At 43.2% G+C, this 19,083-nt stretch overlaps 1 protein-coding gene across 9 annotated transcripts in view; it reads left to right on the top strand.

Annotated features, from left to right (window-relative positions):
* Nucleotides 1-11,837, top strand: part of DACH2 (dachshund family transcription factor 2) — an 839,221-nt gene extending 827,384 nt beyond the window's left edge. For all 9 annotated transcript variants that reach the window (XM_085607797.1, XM_085607794.1, XM_085607793.1 and 6 more), the window contains one exon: nucleotides 10,960-11,837. In XM_085607797.1, coding sequence (XP_085463923.1) covers nucleotides 10,960-10,997 — 38 coding nt within the window. In that variant the 3' untranslated portion in view covers nucleotides 10,998-11,837. The remainder of the gene's footprint in view (nucleotides 1-10,959) is intronic.
* The last annotated feature ends 7,246 nt before the right edge of the window (nucleotides 11,838-19,083 follow it).

Genomic DNA, 19,083 nt, shown 5'->3' with positions numbered 1-19,083 from the left:
TCTCCTAATGTAAATGAGCTAATTAGAACAAAATGTGCTCCTGTCCCCGAAAGCCGCTCTCTATGATTCCGCGCGAGGTTCCCAGGCTCCCTAACATTCCAGTGGAAATGGTTTGTTCCTTGCTCTTCGTGATCTCTATTCTTGTTTACAGCCAGAAAACACATTAGATCATCCCTGTTTGGAGCACAAGTACAAATGCTCTTAAAACACAAACCACCGAGTTGCTTAATTAGCCGTTTCCTGTTCCTAATGAAGTGTGCATGCCTGCGCTTGGATTAACATGCAGCCACTGCTCTCCACTGTTTATTGTTCCAGATGTTTTGGTTTTATCTTAGAGTTTACTTTGACAGCTACTGCTAAATGATAAATCACTCATATTACAGCTGAAATGCATTTTGAAATTGAAATGTGGCAAACCTTGAGATTGCTGCAAGGATCGGTGTCATTTAGCAGGTCAATACCGCTGCTTTCCTTGAAATCTCCAGTATTGGCATATGTAAAGCAGTGCAGGGGTAGATGTCAACATTGTATGCAATTCAGCTCGGGATTATCATTTTGCTATCATCCTCAAAATCCACAGCAGCCGATTTAACTCTTACAGGCATCCCATGTGAGGCTGTGATAGCCAAAAGGTTTTAAATGTTCTTGTAAACATCAGCACATTTTTTTCAGTATATATGAGCTCATTTCTGTTATATTCTCTTTATACTTTAGTAAAGCCATTGCTTAAAGATAAAAATAACATATTATTAAGACCATTTATAGCTAAAAAGAAAACAATACAGTGTATTGGTCAGACTTATGTGGTGTTGGGATAAGAATGCCCCTGTATTGTAGATGGATGTGCATCCTGCCTAGAGTTACCCAACTGCAAGTAAATCTTGTAACCTGACTTTCTTTTAGCCCAGCACCCACGAATCCTTCGTGAGCACTGAGGCCTCAGCAATAAGCTGACCAGGAGACCCACGGCATGGCTCTGAGATCAAGTGAGGAAAGCGAGAAGTGTACACCGTAGCTGGCACACGCCTACTGTCTGTGCCACTGGGGCAGGTAAAGTGAGAGGTGGTGGCAGCATATCATATTTTAGGGGTGGGCAGAACTCATGAGGTTTCACTTCACGGAATTCCGTTGAGTTACATAAAAACTCAACGAGATGCTGCAGACTTCTGCCAATGGGTGGAAAATTGGCATGTCTCGTTACTTGCGCAGCAATGCAGCGCCAGTAGCTCTACTCGAGTGGCAGCAGATCTACTCGAGAAGCTGCCCTCTGAACACGTGCCTGTCCGCATTAGAAAATGGCACTAGAGGACGCCAAATCACTCTCGCATTTCTGGAGCCTTGTTGGAAAAAACATCACCATGCGGCGATTGGTGGAAGTTGCCTGGAATGCCACGTTACAACGTAACACGGAGTTGTCACATTCTGCCAAATGCAGGCATAATGAAACATTCCACCCACCCCTATTATATTTGAATTCATAGTGCTAGGACGGGCCTTTTTCATTTTCCATGAAAGAGAGCGATTCCTATTAACATGCACATGTAAAGTTCAATGAGCATGTCATGCCCAGAACTTGCACCGACGTCCCTGTGGGTATGTCGAGTGAATGTTGCAAGTACAATGCTTGCTAGCAAGACACCATGTTGTTAGTGAGTGATTGTATTCCTTGTGTTCCCTTCCGCAGGGAGTTTCGTTTGGAAGTTCGATATCACAATTTCCACGGGGAGCAGAGACAGTGCTGAGGTCCGTAATGCAGGCTTCTCACAACGCACAATCCCATAGCACCTTGCAAAGAAGGGCCATTGGGGTCTCTGTAAAGGCCAGGTGGGTGATGCTCCGCCACAAACACCCTAGAGGAACTAATGAAGGTGTTCCTCCAAATATATCTATGTGCTTTGTGTCGTGACCATTGACAGAGTCAGGGTAACCTTATCAGAAGGTGCAGTCTCTGTCTCCATCCCTTGCTCATGGACCTGCCCTATGAACATTGAACCTTCTGCTACAGAGTAAAGAACCCCAAAATCACAAATTGCTTTGGGCAGATGCTTTGCCCTAAGCAAACACGCTGTGCCCAGGCACACAAATGTGCCTGCGCAACCCTATTTTTCAACACATGCTATTTGTTATTGGAATGGCTTTCTGTGCTGTCCACAATACTAAAGTTCTTGTCAATTTCGATCAGTATTATTATATTCTTTGTCTTTCTAAGCCACCAAACACGTCTTTTTGATGCACGTCAGGTCTCTTTAATGCAGAATCAAAACGCACATTAGATTAATGGATATGATGTAGGAAACAGACAATCTTGTGGATCAAAACCTAATCCAAAGCCTCAAGGGGAGGAAGTTGCTCAAGAAGGAGGAACAAAGTTCAACAGTGATGAGCAGGGAAGCCTCAATCCTGGGACTTACGCTCGTAGATTTTAATGTGAGTAGTTATGAAGTCATATAGTACTCCTGACTTTCTCCTGAATGCCAGGATTAAGACAAGGAGTACACTGTTTTACTACTTTAGAAGTAAGACAGGATTACTATACGATTGAATCACAATTTTGGGGGTTTTAAAGCTAAATTCAGCCTAACTGGTAAAGATGTGGCTATGAGTAGGCGTGACTAACTCTTACAGCACCCATGGCTTATTGTTTATTCCAGGAATAAATCAAGAATACACTAGATTTACTCCTACCAAACTCCTGGAATTCAGGAGTAAATCAGAAGTATTGCAAGAATGATTCACAGCAAAATCTTTGTATATCCTGCCCTCGAATGGCACCTTAGATCAGCAATCAGTTTTTGACTTTAATATTTGAAACCTTGGTCGAAAAGCTGAGTTTTTAGTTGTTATTGAGAGAGCAGTTGTTTTGCTCTGCTCTTCCGTTCCAGAGCCTCGGACTCCGCTCTCCGAACTCCCGGCCGCAGACGGGCGTGTTCACGAAGCAGACGGTCACACACACTAAAGCGGAATCCACAACAGAAAGGAAGCGAAGCGCCGCAAATCAAGGAATCCATTTGGAAGGCAGGCATCTGGGACGAGTGCGCACACGATTCTTCCGCACCATGGATACAAGAAATCATTTGCTAACGAAGGGCATCAATCTTTTAACATTGATAAATAAGTAATACACAAAATAAGTCAATCATCATTGATTTAAAATCCAATGAGCTGCGCTTTGTTTTCCAAGTTCATCCATCTGTGCGCGAGGCCTCGCTGCCGAGGAGACTTGCGCGCATGAGCAATCTTCTAGATGAGTTTTTTAACGGGGACCCGGTGCCCGGGTTTGGCGGGCGCTCTTGGAAGGGCTCTTCCGCAGCTGCTGGGGACGATTAGTGTGCGCTTCTCTCGCTAGCAGGGTTGCATTGGAAGCTCGGCCAGCTGACGAGCTGGCATGAATGCCTAGAAGCTCTGCTCTCGTTCTGCCTTCCCTGGTTTTGAGCTACAGCGCTTTGAGCATGGGCGTGCGTCATTTAGAGGTCGCCAAGGGTCGCAGCTGCGACCCCTGGCTTGCTCTTTGCTACCTCTACCACTGCCTTTGCGACCCCTGGCCTCAGAGATGGTACATTCAGTGCCAGGAACACAGGGGCAGCTGGGGCTCCACTCTCTTTATTTTCTGTCAATTTTTTAGTACACTAATAGTGAATGAATAAAATATATTATTCACTAATGGTGTAATAAAAATGGAGTACAATAAGCTGAAATATGCCCTGCCATGGCAGCTGAGGTAAGTAAATAAAATGCCTTTAAATGTATGTTGTATGCGTGCTTATGGGTAAGAGCGTGTTTCTGTGGGAGAGAGTGTATGTGTGAGAGTGTGTTTGAGTGGGAATTTCTGTGTATGTGTAAGTATATGTGTGAGAGTGAAAGTGGAGGTCACATGGCGTGTGATGTCACTTCCACTACCCCTAACATTTAGGTGAATTGACGTCCATGGCTTTTAGATTGAACTAAATACAACTCAGTGTACTGGTTTTAAATATGCCACAGAAGTGTGGCATTCGCATTTAGATCAGCTACAATTAAGAGTATGTAACACCTATTTGTGCGATATGTATATGGTTGAATATTTGCTCCCTGGCGTTTGGTAAACATGCACGCCAGAGTGTGGGAACGCTACATCCAGTCTGTTTTGGCGCTCTGAGAGTGGCACTGACCCTTTTATCACTAGTGTAGCTCTGTCACGTACTGGCACTCAACAAGGGCACACAAATAAAAACAAACAAACGCACAAAAACTGAGCCGCTGGCATGGCACAGCATGCATTGTACATCTTTCCTCTGTAAAGAGGAGTCAATTAATTTGTATTATCGTATGATTTGGAGACCGAGTGGTGAAGAGTTTGAAAGTACAGGTAGTGGTAGCGTAACCTCAGAGCTCTACAATGTACTCCATGTCTGATATTTGATACTGAACTAGGAATTGGGTCCCTTACTACCAATTCTTATTTTTAAATGCATGCTTGTTAATCCAGTAGGGAAGTTGTATGTCAGAATATTAATAGCAAGACTATTGCCTGAAGAAAACATTGTGACCTAAATACAATTTTAAAAAATATCTCTCCATTGAGTGTGAATTTTCTATCATTAACTCCATTGCAGTGATATTTCTGTAAACTACACTATATGTTTGCAAGATGATATTTAGACCATTTTTCTGGTACTATTCTGTTAGGGCAGGATAAGTTTACAAACATATATGTTTTAGGACTGTAGTGTTCTGAGCCATAGGAACTGATCATATCAAATGATTGTAACTGGAGTCAAGTTGCATACATGCTTTTGTCCTTTCTTGATTTTGATGACTTGGGAAGAAGATCTGAAAGAGGAAGCAAGTGGTACTACGTAGGACAGAGGGAAAGTGAGAACACAGTAGTCAAACTGAACAGACCCAGGAAGCCTAGCACAAGGTTCAAGTGTCGTTCATGGTAGCGTGGGGAGCAGGCAAGTAGGAGAGAATCTCCCTGTGTGGGAGTGGATTGATGTGTTGAGAGAAGGGGTCTTAGGGCAGCTGTGTGTGCTTTATATGAGGAGAGTGTGCTCTCATACATCTCATCAGAGGGAAATGTTTTTGCACTGCTAGCATCTTCCCCTTCAGCAGTGGGATGTTGTTGTTTTGCCCCTTATCAGAAACACATACACATAGTCAGCCCCTTGCTCATGAATGGATGCTTTTGCTATGCCGGCAGAAGGTTTCTTAAATTTGCATAGCAACAAAATACTTGGAGAAATATTTAAAAGCCCCTAGGCGGTGTTAAGCCACTTAACATTGCTTAACGAAGCACTTAGCGTGAAAGGGGCATGCAATGAGTGTTGTGGTGGGCGTAACACCCATTGCTTTTTGACGCTGCCCCTATTTACAAGGGTGGCGTAAATATGGGGCAGCACCAAAATTAAGACAAAAAAAACCTGGTTTTAACATGACGTTTTTACTGTTTCTATGTGTGCTGCATTGTGCAGCACACATAGAAACAGCAAATCACCATGAATGATTGTTTATGTGCAGGAAGGTGTCCCTTCCTGCACATAAACAGTCATTAAAAAACATGACGATTTGCAACTTCTATGTGTGCTGCATAATGCGGCACACATAGGAGTTACAAATCACCATCAGTGATTGTTTTCTGTGCAGGAAGGGACACCTTCCTGCATATGAACAATCATTCACTATGGTGCAAGGGTGCCTGCTTTGGCGCTAGGCAGCTGAATTTAGCGCCAGCGCTAGGGATAAGGCAGGGGTGCCCTGTATCATTGTAAAAAAGGCGCATCCCAGCATTTTCAGAATGGCCGAGCGCGGCGTTTGCCATTTTGGCTTTACGCCACGCTCCGCCATTCTTTTGTAAATATGCCCCTTCATTTTCCAAGTTGATGTGCCATAGTCCATTCGCTAAAACAACAGCATAACAATATACTTCAAGATGAACCCAAACTACTATGCGCTCATTCCGCTGAGGCAGAAACTGCATAAGACCCTGTTATAGATGCACACATTGTAAAGTGTTTGCTTTTTGTTTCTGGTGCATCATTTTACAGAGCTGTCTCTCTGAATGCACGCTTAAAATTTGCAAATATGTTACATTACCACCAGCTAGTTTAATGCGTACACCTCATGTGCGATTGTGTATGTTGCATTTTGCGTATGGTGTCAGATGCACAGGCTCCTGACCAGGCACCTATGCGTCCGTTTCGGCAGATCCTCTTCAAAAAGCACCAGAATTCGCCCAATATGAAACAAATTGAAAATGAATGAGGATTCCTAGAGCCATGTTGAAGATTCATCGACTTTTCATATGTCAAGGATCCTCCTTGCTAATTGCGCAATGGCGTCATTTATAAGGTAGCCATTTCAAAGCTGCAATCAGTCCTCGCGTTTATATTCAAGTTACATCTCTGCTGCGTCAAATGACAGCATATTTATTCATGGCTCTGCCCTTTCCCACCATTGGTAATTAAAAGAGATATTGTTTTGAGCATGTTGTCTGGCAGGGCAGGGGCCAGTGGCCTCTGATGCTGGAGGTTGCAGGCGTTCAGGTGGTAAATGATTAAATGTCTGCCATTTGCATATGCGCGCCACTTCCCATATCTGCACCTTGAGTAATACAGACACCGTGGCTGGAGGGGAGGGGGTGGTTTTCATGAGCAAACACGGCATTATCCGTCGTTTGCTGCTGACGAGCCGTGGCCTCTTTTTCCATTATGTAGACTGATTACCAGGCACATTTTAATATATCAAAGTAAAGCACAAAGTCCTTCATGGGTCACCCGTACCTGTTATTTGAGGAGTACACGTTAGTGAGTTCGACCTCAGTCCATGTGCCACGCCAGGTTACTCTTCCCAGAAAGGTACAGCCAGTGTAGTCTTTCCGCCTCTCTTCCTCTGAAATATCCTCCATACAAGGTACCTTCCTTAAGAGTCTCTCTTGTTGTCATTGTTGAGATATTAAGCGTATGCATGGGAACAGCGCTTAGTTTGTAAAAAAAAAAAAATATATAAGTGCCAGGGCTCTCGTCAGGAGGCCACTGCAGCTTGCACCACACATTGCCCTGTCAGCGCGCTGCCAATGATAGTAACAACACAACTACAAGTGTGACGATTCGGAGTATTTCAGGCCTCCAAAGCTAAAAGAATGGCTTGGGCAGCAGGTACAGGTCATTTTAATGTATATCGAATTAAGAATTCACTGTTGCTCTTTAGCCAGTCAGTCCAATCTTGTGGCAGACTGTCCCCTGGGCCAGTATTGACAATTGAGTGCGGTGCCGAGCACCGGAAACCACCGGCTCAAATCAAGCCCTGCATGGGAAGGTGTTTCTCTTTCCTACTGTGCATGTTCGTAGGCTACTGGCAGTGATCTGCAGGTCACGGGTTCGAACGTCCAGCAGGGTCACTCGGCCTTCCATCCTCCCAAACGCTGTCGAACTGAGTACCATTAAACTGGAATTAGTAAATACGTTTAGTTACATTGCTTAGAAACAGCAGACGTTCGTATGAAGTGCTACATGAAAATAGATTTTTATTAAAATTGCAATTCAATCTTCCATAAAAAATAATTTTGCATGCTCACAATATGTTTTGAACCTTGAAAGAAAATAAGCGGAAGGGTGTTATTGTGATGGAAGTCTAAATCCGTTTTCTGCTCAGGCAGGAGCTGTTTCATTCGCTTTTTGTTAGAAATGCTTTTCCTTAGGGAGGATGTAAGACGTGTGTGAGATCACCTGAGATGCACACGCCTTTCAGGAGACATGATATCCTTTTATATACAGGGTTCAACTGACAGCAGCCTCCCACTGCCCCGGTCAATATTCTGACACACAGGCCGACGACATATATAGATTTAAATGTAATGCATATATGATAATTGTGTTTCTAGAACAAAGTTAGAGAAGAAGTACAGTCAGTGACGTAGGAAGGGGGTGTGGTGGGTGTGGGCCGCCCCAGGTGTCACCCCTGAGGGGGGTGACAAAATGTCACTGAGGGGGGTGACAAAATGGCAAAATTCCGTTCCCCCAGCTCTCACCTGCCATCTTCAGTGTGGCACCGTCGTGGGCGGCAATCCGTGGATTCGCCAGCACCCCCCCCAACCAGGCCCGGCTCCAGGAATTTTTGTTTGGGTGGGCCAAAGGTACATTCGGGTGGGATTTATCGTTTATATACCTAGCCAGTCCTGCTTCTGGGCCCTCCTTTTGTCTCTCCTTAGTCTTACAAGGTACAGTAAAACACACTCTTTTCCAAGTCTCTTTCTAAATGTTATCACTCTCAAAAAGTGTTTTTCTTCCATGTAATGTCCCTTTAATGGGAAGAAGAGGTTTCTAAGGTAGGAGTATCTAGCAAGTGACTCTACTCGGGCTCCCTCTGTGCGAGCCTTCAGGGAGAAACCCTCTTCATTACTACCTCCACCTGACCCCTGACTGTGCAGCGCATTCCCTTACAGACTTGATTATCCACTTTTCTACCACCCCTCTCCATTACACCGTATCTCACAGCTGACCTTGGGCCATATCAGCCACCATTCAGTTCCACTTTCATTAGTCTCAGTAAAAAACAATAGTAAAATCACCTTCAAACTTGAAACATTGAATATAGCAGTAAATGTAATCAGCATGCATGTTAATGCTCCACAGTTGTCCTAATCCCCTGACTGTTCATTAAATAAACAAAAACAGAAAGGCCATGACAGGGCCGGCTTTAGTGCTGGTGCAAAAGTTTTTATGACCTCTTTCTCTGTAAATAACTTAACAACCACCCTCCAACAGAGCCCTTCATCTCTCCGTAGCCACTCCCCCTCATGGCCTCCTCCTCAGACTCCCTAACTACCACCCGCCACCAGTGCCCCTCATCTCTCTGTAGCTCCCCCACACCCCATGACCCCCTCATCGGATTCCCTCACTGCCACCCTCCACAACTGCCCTTCATCTCTCTGTAGTTCCCCCCACCCCATGACCACCTCCTCGGCTTCCCTCACTGCCATCCTCCACTAGTGCCCTTCATTTCTCTGTAGCCCCCCACCCCATGACCTCCTCCTCAGATTCCATCACTGCTCCCTCCACCAGTGCCCCTCATCTCTCTGTAGTTCCCCCCACCCCATGACCCCCTCATCGGATTCCCTCACTGCCACCCTCCACTAGTGCCCCATATCTCTCTGTAGTTCCCCCCTCTCCCCATGACCTCCTCCTCAGCTTTCTTCACTGCCATCCTCCACTAGTGCCCCTCATTTCTCTGTAGCCCCCCACCCCATGACCTCTTCCTCAGATTCCCTCACTGCTCCCTCCACCATCGCCCCTCATCTGTCTGTAGTCCCCCCCACCCCATGACCTCCTCCTCGGATTTCCTCACTGCCACCCTCCACTAGTGCCTCTCATCGCTCTGTAGTTCCCCCCACCTCATGACCTCCTTCTCGGCTTCCCTCACTGCCACCCTCCACTAGTGCCCCTCATTTCTCCATAGCCCCCCCACTCATGACCTCCTCCTCTGACTCCCTCACTGCCACCCGCACCAGCGCCCTTCATCTCTCCGTAGCTCCCCCCCACCCCATGACCTCTCCCTGGGATTCCCTCACTGCCACCCTCCATCTCTCCGTTGCCCCTCTCTCATATCCATTCCATTCATTGTATTGCGCTACTCATATGAGTGTAGGGTGTCACAGTACTTTACATAACAGCACACATTACACAGAGACAATAAATCAGTTTACGCGGAATGTCACATAAACCAATGAGGATTACAAGGTGTAGAAATCACTTCATCCATACTGGTGGGCAATATATTTTACGGGGGTTTGGTCTGGAGAAGCACAAACTCAGGACTTAAAGAGTACTCCAGTGGTTGAGGGTTGACTTTACTGATAAAAATGTATAACTGCCCAAACAAACTCTTTTTAGTAACATTAGAATAATGAAAGAATGGAGAAGTTCTAACTATATCACAACACAAAAAAGCGAAGTTTGCATGCAGTTCTTTGATGACAGTTACTAGGTCACTGTCCTATGTTATGATAGTAACTTCTGAACTGCAAGTAACACAAGGATATCTGTGACAGAGGTAGTAATCCACTGAGCTATTCCCATAAAATTCAGTTTATCTGCATTTAAAAATTACCAACAGCAGCCGCGGTCGGTAGTAGGAGTAACTGCAGGGCGGTGACGTGGGGAGGGGGAGGGGCAGGGTGGGGGTTAGTAAACTATGGATTACGGAGGTTTACAGGTAAGTTAACATATAAATTAATAAAACGAATTTTGTTGCGTGGACTGCATCGCATTTGGGGATGCAGTGCACGCAACGAAATTCGTTTTATTAATTTATATGTTAACTTACCTGTAAACCTCCGTAATCCATAGTTTACTACCCCCCACCCTGCCCCTCCCCCTCCCAACGTCACCGCCCTGCAGTTACTCCTACTACCGACCGCGGCTGACCAACAGACAAATGGTTGCTCTGCAACAGGATCGTAAATCACAAGTTATCTGAACAGTTTTTATTGTGGTTGTACATCGGTGGCAGATTCACTGCGAGGGCCAAGGCTCATGTTTGGGTGGGCCTGGCCCACCCGGCCCACCCTCTAGAACCGGGCCTGCCCCCAACCCTTCAAGGAGTCCCGCCACAGGGCGGCAAAGCAGGTACCCTCCGGCCTGTCTCAGGTCTGGCTACGCTAAGTAAGTTAGTGGGAACACTCGTGTAACACTGAAAAAAAACCATTAGTTTGTGCGTAAAATTCATTAAAAGATGTACCTGCACGACTCTGAGTTGTTACAGTGGAAGTAATTGTGGCCACACCCCTTATCTTCTTTTGCACACCCGTATCTTCTGCTTTTGCAGTGGTTATGGGGAACCTCTCTGGAGGCAGCCCAGGTTGAACGCAAAATAGGGAAATCACTGTGACTGTTGCTTATTTGCTTAGGAAGCGTTTAAAAAACACTAATAAAACTAACAAAAAGACTGCATTCTGAATTTCTGTATTGTTTTTTTCTCTTCCAGAAAACAGAACGTACATCAAACCAGCTATTATGTACTAGATGAACGCCTCCTTATGTAACGAGAAATGGCGGCCAGATGCTGGGAGACTGCTGTCTGAGAAAGAAGTCCCTTCCAGTCTCGGATGCTTTCATTTCCGCGTAAAGAGGGCGCGTGCTCAGCAGCATGACACTTGAAGGACAATTCTAACCAACTGTTGCTGGATCGGAAACTGCCGGACTGTCGTCCAGAAGTTCTTTTGAGACTTTTCTGACACGCCTCCGCCACCGGACCAGGCCTGCCACCACTGTCGGTTTTTTAAGTTCCCTGAAGTCGTAACATTTTTAAGCACATTCAGAAATGATCACTCAACGATGTACCGTTTGCTTTTGTCTTTACGCTGGAAATCTCTGTATATGTGTGGCCTAGTCCTTTGGCCCGGAAAGGCCCGACGGGTCTGGTGTTCCTTCCCTAAGACTGAAATATCAAAGCCCACTCGTCACTGAAGCTGTTCTGGACGGAGCGGTTTCATTTGTGTTTATGAACTCAGCTTTGTTTACTGAAGCGGATATTGAATATATATTGCGTTTTGAAACGAAATGTGTGTACATTTTTTAAAACAATGCTGTAAAAACGTGTCCTTTCATTAGATGACCAATTCAAGAGGGTGAGCTCAATCCTAAGAGCTGAGATGGCAAGAGGGTTATTGTCGATGCTTTTTTATGCTCAGAGTTCAGCTTGGCTTTTGGTCTTTTAAAATGGAGGCAATGAATATGCAGTAGAGTGTTAGACCATGGAAACTTTTAAGTATGGTTTCTCTGTTGTACCATATTAAGTTAAAGTACACTTTCTTTGTTAAAATGTTCTTGCTAAGATGCAGTATTAAAAATCTTTTTGTTTGACTTTGGAAATCCTTTAATATTTATTTTAATTTACATCACTGATCTTATAATCTCTTTTGGTTCCCAACAGATGTAATAAGCATGTTGATTGTCCCATATCCAACTTCAGATCAGAAAAGTATACATTTAAAATGTAGGTGTCTCTTCTAGTTCTCTACTCTGTGGCCCATTCTGCTCAGAGCAATGTGCCCTTGCCCCCTCATATCCCGCAAAAGCCCCAATACTTTAGATATTGACCTGTGGAGAGCTTGAATGTGCCATTCTTCATCACTTCGTATGATCCCGGGCTGCTGGTGTTCCGGTTCAGGAAGGACCTAACCTGGAAGTCCAGGCTGGAGTGTTCCATTTGGAGCATGGTCAAGACTGAATTGCAAACGGCTGGGTCCAAACTGAGGTGGCATGGTGGTTGAAAAATGCTGGATTGGGATGTGGCCCTAAGCAATTGCAAGTGGCTGAGATTGATTCCAGCATTTCATCCATCACGTAGTTTTTGACGCCATCTTTCATAAATTGATTTCACCGTATCTGTTTCGTTTTTCTCTTCACTATGGATCAATTTGCAGATGTAGCACCTGAATTACACCGAGAACCCTTTGTAACAGTTGCATTTGTACCGTACTTATGATTCACAAAGCTAGTGCATTTAAGTTGTGCATGATGAACATATGCACAGTATGCATACATTTAGCAGCAGTGCAGAAACTGTAACTCCCGAGGGAGAATCAAAGGAGTGGTTAGAAAAATGCTGTGACATTGAGGTGGACATCTGTAGTAATTTACACACAGTTTTATAACAGATCTCCTTGTCTTATCAGTTCATCTAACATACACCAGAATGATTGCAGCATATCTGAAGCTGAAAGTAAGGTAGCGTATGCCATTATTCATCACTTCTAATAGTGTGTAAATTCATAGGAGAGAAAGATAATTCAAGTGAAACTTTGTATTGAAAACAAGCAGTGGAAAAGCCAATAGGTCTCACCTTTATAATGAGACTGCCAAGCTTTTGGCTTTGCTAATGCCTCTGTATACTCTATTCTTTTAAAAAGTAAACAAAAAAAATAAATATTGGAGGCAAAGCAAACACATATCCTAAGGTTCCTGCAAACTGTGCCCTGAATTCAATATTTTCAATCTGCATGGCTTATTTTTCAAATACTTTTCATTCAGGAAACTCTGAACAGAATAAAAAAAAAGGAGGTTTGAAAGAAGAGCGCTTGTCAAGACCTAATTTACTTTCTCCTGTACTCAGAACTAAAACATGCTCAAGACATTTGGTCCTCTGCAAAAGCTCCGGGAGCAACTTAATGGACCTCCAGGATAATAGACATCTTTACTTTCATGTTAATTATATCATCTGCCTCAAATGCCAGCTCAGTGAGTTTAGCAGCTGTCCCCTCGTGTGCCAAGGTCTACAATCTTGTGCAATATGTGGAGTGCAGGAGATAAAAACAACCCTGAATGTCTGCTATTTAGTTATACCCTGGCCAAAACGATATCTGTTGCTGTGCTTTTGCAGACCAGCTAGGAGGGATGGGGAGCAACCCAGAGTTGGGGTGGGTAATTGTATGGGGAAACATCATACAATGGAGAGAGCAAGAAAACGTATGTTTCTCATGGGGGGATGAGCGGACAAGAAAATAGTAGTTCCCCAAATGTAGGCAGTAAAATAATATAAGTCAGACAATCAATAGGACGGTAAAGCGGTTATGCTACAGAGGAGGACAAATACAAGAAGAAGGAAAGCCATGGAATAGGAATGAATCAAATGAGATTGACAATAAAGCCATCCAATGGTATGCAATGGGCAGGCTCTAAGCCCACAGTAACTTTTGGGGTGGTCCAGTAGAGGCTCCCACCTAGAGACAACAAAAATCTGTCTGGTAAGTGAGACTTAAAAGGGATATAAAAATAATAATTATACCTATAATGTCACACACCTTGTAAACTATACAGTCTTGCCTTCACATAGGTAAGATTAGGATAACAAGCTTGAGCAACAATCATTACAATTTTCTTACAGGCATACTTCCTTGCAAGTATAACTTACACATAGCTAGTTTGAAAGGTTTAATCGATCAACACAACTACACAACATGACAATTTATTGGTGTACTTTATGCATGTAGGTAAATGCTTCTACTTATGAATTGTCCCTTCAGTCTCCAATACCAAAACATAACTTTACACTAACACATGTGGCTGAACCTTAGACCGCAGGTTTATGTTAACACCACAGTCTAGGAGCTCTGACTAGTCACTTTTTGCTACTGCATTGCAAGTCTTTTAATGACCCAGTGAATGTGAAGTCTGCAGGATTAAAGCTTTGCATCTTGAACACTACTAGGGAGTGCACAAGCAAGTTAAGTGAGTGAGCTGATATGACATCTGTGGTTGGACACCCAGCCTGCTCCTGCTACCTGTTGCCCTTACCATTAGTTGTATTATTATTCCTGCTGCTTTTGTCATCCATTGCTTTTGTCTGCCTTTTGTCTTGCACCCATTCTGTGGTATCTGCGCCCTTCCAATTCTAATTAAATGAATGCTACTTGGACTGGCCTGTACCATATCTCTTAAGCAGTTTTTAGTTATCTGACTTTGCTCCAGTATTTACTTGTTGTTTTCCAAAGGGAATTCTTCATGGGTTCTCGTCGGGATATAATAGGTCTTTTTGCTTAAAATAGGAACTAAATTCGGAATGGAATACGCTGTTATTTTCTATGCTTGTTCTACCCAAACTTATTTTTGATACTTTTTGTAATAATTAGATCTATTTGGCTAATCTGAATAAAAAGAACAAAAAATACAGACTAATCTCCTAAAGAGATAACAAACTTTTGAAACTTTACCAAACCTCTCTTTATAGGCTGAACATGAAATTGACTTAGGAAGGCATGGAAATTCCAGGTTCTCTAAGTAAGTTTTAAGGCGAAGTTGCTTGTGGAACTTTTTATACAATTACTACGCTCACAAATCTGGTAGCAGAGGATAGGTTTAACACCCTGAATGGACCTATAAAAGAATACCTAGAAATAATTAATAGAGTCTTCGATTTCTGAATCCAATGTCCAAAACTTGAAGATCCGGCAAAGCGGTACTTGAAGGGGGTTGCGGTTTGACTGTGTGAGTATTAATAGGATAAATGTGTTGGTAGTGGTGATTGCATTATTTCTCTGGTTTGAATGAATGTTGATTAGAATGAGTGGGTGAGGGAAAAAATAGTTGACAAGTGGTTGAAAAGCTGCTCAAAGGTTTCAGACTTGTTGTAGTCGAAAGATCCTGGGATAACATAATACTTGGGAACTTGTTTGCAGATTTTTTGAGGTGATATGATTTAGTAATATAGGGTTAATAAGTTGCTGTGATTGATTAATATTGGTCAGTGTTAGTTGAACCTAATTGCACAAAGGGGAGAAACTGCATTGATTTTGGTGAATTCAAGCTGGTCGAGATTTCACTGGTGATTGCTGAAGAAATTCTTAAATGAATGAGAAGCGTTATTTTTTTTTTTACAGCAAACAAAGTGTTTTAAGAGTCAATACATTTAATTGTGTAAGTACGAAGAAAAGTTTGAGAGAGGGTGAGCTGCTGCGAGGGGTGAGGTTCTACGTCACAGTGTTTTGCGCTGGGATTGGTCGGTTGGTAAGCTTTCACGCTGTGATTGGTTGGTGACATAGCAGTGGCGCGCTGGGATTGCATCCCTAAAGGTTAATCTTGAATTTGGATTTGTTATTAGGAGACTGTGAAAATAACAACTGGAATTTAATTGGTTCAGCAGAAAATTGATGCATACAGAACAAAATCATAACATTCAGTTAATATTGTTATTTCTGATTTAACTGTCATCATGAAATGTTTTAAAGATTTAAAAAAGTTGCTGAGACGGGATGTTACTATTCCAGTACACAAATGTGAAAAGGTGCCTCCTGAAGGCACGTCTCCATACATTATGACTACCGAACATGGGTTGAATACATTTACTTGGCTTTGCCAATGGAGCAGGATTACTGAGAAAGAGGGTGCTTTGAATTTTCCTATATACGGGACATTTAACACTAGGATTCATGATAATTTGAAGGCAAAATTATATGAAATGAAACCACTACCTAGGCCCCTTCAGTATGAAGCATTTAATGCTTGGGAGAGAGTTGCCAGGGAAAAGGAGAAGGACAAATTCCAGAGGAGGACTAATAGAGCAGTGAAGAATTACAAGAATGCCCGATGGGATGAAGAACAGTGTAGATGGAGAAAGGCCATCATAGAAGGGACTGTATTATACCCAGTCCTTAATTCAGAGACTACTAAGAAGGGAAAGGGCAAAGATTCCATTATGAAGGAAGGGGATAAGCCAGATACTGATTCAGGAGATGAAGTATTGGAACAAATGTTGACTTCGAGACCCCCACCACATGTGCCCCCAGCAGAACTAAGTGGATCAGGTGCTAGTACTAGTTCAATAGCGCCAACTGCTTCTGTGCAACAAGATGCACCCCAAATTAAACGACCCCTGCAATTATTGCAGATTACCACACCAGTAGTAGCTCAACCACAAGTTGCTGCTCCAACTTCTACAGCTGCAGTGACCAATGTAGCACCAGTACTTGTTGTTAATGCTCCATCTGTAACTCGGGTGGTAGCAAGTGCTCCTCTGCTTATAGATACGAGGCCAGAGACTCAATTAGTTACTAGAGGAGTATCTCCTTCAGGATTTGTCCCAACTTCCCTGAAGTCACAGATAGTTGCCTGGAAGCCACCACTAAAGGTGCAGGCACTCACAGATGGAGGGATGCTAGTACTTACAGCCACAGTATCATCAGAAGAAATAGTTGCGACTTAGGAGGGATATATACCAGCCTGGTTTGTTGAAACAGCAGGAGCTATCAAGGCAGAGAATGTGGGGACACCTGACAGATTAAAGGTTGAAAAAGAAAAGTCCCTGAATGTCTCACCACTAAAAATTGAATTGGAGGAAATAATAAGGGGATGTTTAGAATTTGAGCACATAAAACAAAAAAGAAAGAATTAATGTACCCGTGCAAGGAAGTTACAAGAAGAGCAGCTTTAACTCATGACAAATTAACTGAACTAGCTCAGAAATATGAGAATGATATTACAAAAAATGTGCATCTACACAAACGCTATGGGGTTCAATTGGATGACCCGGCATTTAAAAATACGAGGATTACAGGACTGAGATTGCATATTATAGAATTGGTCAAGTGCATTCACAATGGTGGGGTGAGATTGAAAAATTAGAAATCAAATGGGCAAAGAATCATAAGAAGGTAAAGAGGGAAGCAGCTATTGCAGAAAGCAAGATGAAGAAAGCGAGAGAGAGAAGACAGTTTATTCACTTAGAGAATAGCAGGAGGAATGTATGTACATGTTCCATGGAGTCCTGGTGATTTGGCAGCATTCGTAAACAATTTTCCCAAATTGAGAGACAAGCCGGTGCAGTGGTATGCACAAGTGGAAAGGTTCATAAAGATTTCAAAGGTACTATGGACTGATTTGAATACATTTTTTGACATTGTAGTCCCAGCTGATTGATGGGCTTAATGTAAAACTGTGTGCAGTGGCCCAGAGACAAACCAGCAAGAGTGACTGGGACGAATGCACTGTCTCCTACCGTGATGGAGAAGTATGAAGCAGTTATTATCTTTTTGAAGGGCAGAGTGCTTTCGAAAGATATGGATTGGCTCAAACTTAAAATAACTACTCAGGAGCCAAAGGAGACTGTACATGAGTATTAGGAGAGATTTTTGCAGGTATTCCACAGCATAGTGGAAGTGAATATCCTGCCGAAAAGGATATGGGGATTTTTGTGTCCCAGTTTTTATTGGGATTGAAGCCAGATATTCGCACATAACTCAAAGTGTGATCCATTGGCAAAATAAATCCCTCGACGAAATCCTGAGATATGCCAAATACTGTACTGAAGAGTTAGACGTGAAGCAGAAAAAGATAAATGAAAAATGTATGTTGGCACCGTCGAAGCTGGCTCAGAAAGGTTTTCAGAACCCTTCTTTTATAGGGAACCAAGGAAACATGCAGGGAGTTGTGATGCTTCAGTCCGGTTTCCAAGGGAATCAACGAGGAATGCAAATGCCACAGCAAAGAGGTAGAGGTGTTCCTGTGGTCATAGGATCTGGATAAGATATCGCTTGTATGAAAAAGATTATAGCTTGTCCTATCTGTCATAGAATTGGACACTGGAAGAGGGAATGTCGATATAATCCTTGAAAAGGCTGGAGGAAATGTGTAAGTGCCGCAAGGCATGTGCCCCCTCAGAAAAGGCAAATGCCAATGCAGGGACAAGTACCAATGATTCCAATAGCGCTTGAACAAATGGGGAATCCTAGATTTATTTAAACCAAATGCCAAAAATGAATACGAATACATTTAAGAATGCCATGCCACCATTTCATAATCCAAACCAGAAAATCCTGCAACATTTCCAGTTATTTGAAATGATGGCTCTGATTCAGAGTATTCTCAATGAGGGTGCCTAAGAGAGTAAGAAGACTACGTACTTGGTGCAGTCTTAGAGGTAGACCAGAGTGGGCTATATGTAGATGTAGAGGCTTATGGACACCCTGTATAATTTCTCAGTGAAAGGGGTGCTACCAGGCCCACAGTTAGAACAGTGGAAGTCCCAGACTTACGTCTCTCGGGAAAAACTATCCAAGTTGTAGGTTGAACAAATAAACAAATCCAAAATCCAGTTTCTGAAAAGGTTCCAGCACAGATAGCTTTATTTGAAGAGAAGCACTATTTGTTGTTTGCAATTCAAGTCCTGTGAATTTGCTAGGAAGGGATTTGTTGTGGAAGTCAAATTGCACTATTTACTGTACGCCGGATGGCATGCCGTTCCAGACACATGATGAGGATGTGCATTTTAAATTGATCAGACAGCAGACTGAGACAGGAATATTCCCTTTGCTCACTATTGATGAATTACCCGAAGATCTGAAAGAAACAGTGAATGCTAAAGTTTGGGATTTTACGGGGAAAGACATCGGGCTAATTAAAGATGTAGAACCAGTCCGAATTATGGTGAAATCAAATGTTACATACCCTAGGACACCTCCATTCCATTTGACCGCAGAGACAATTGCAGGAATACAACCAGTGATAGATGACATGTTACAAAAAGGAATCCTGAAAGAGTTAATTGGAAGTCCATGTTACTCTCCAATTATCGGTTTACAGAAACCCAGTGGTAAGTACAGGATAGTTCAAGATT

The sequence above is a fragment of the Triturus cristatus genome, chromosome 5_2, assembly GCF_964204655.1.
Source record: "Triturus cristatus chromosome 5_2, aTriCri1.1, whole genome shotgun sequence".
In the NCBI taxonomy this organism is placed as follows: Eukaryota; Metazoa; Chordata; class Amphibia; order Caudata; family Salamandridae; genus Triturus; species Triturus cristatus.
The sequence above is the reverse complement of the archived record's forward strand: the minus strand, read 5'-3'. Positions and strand labels throughout refer to the sequence as shown.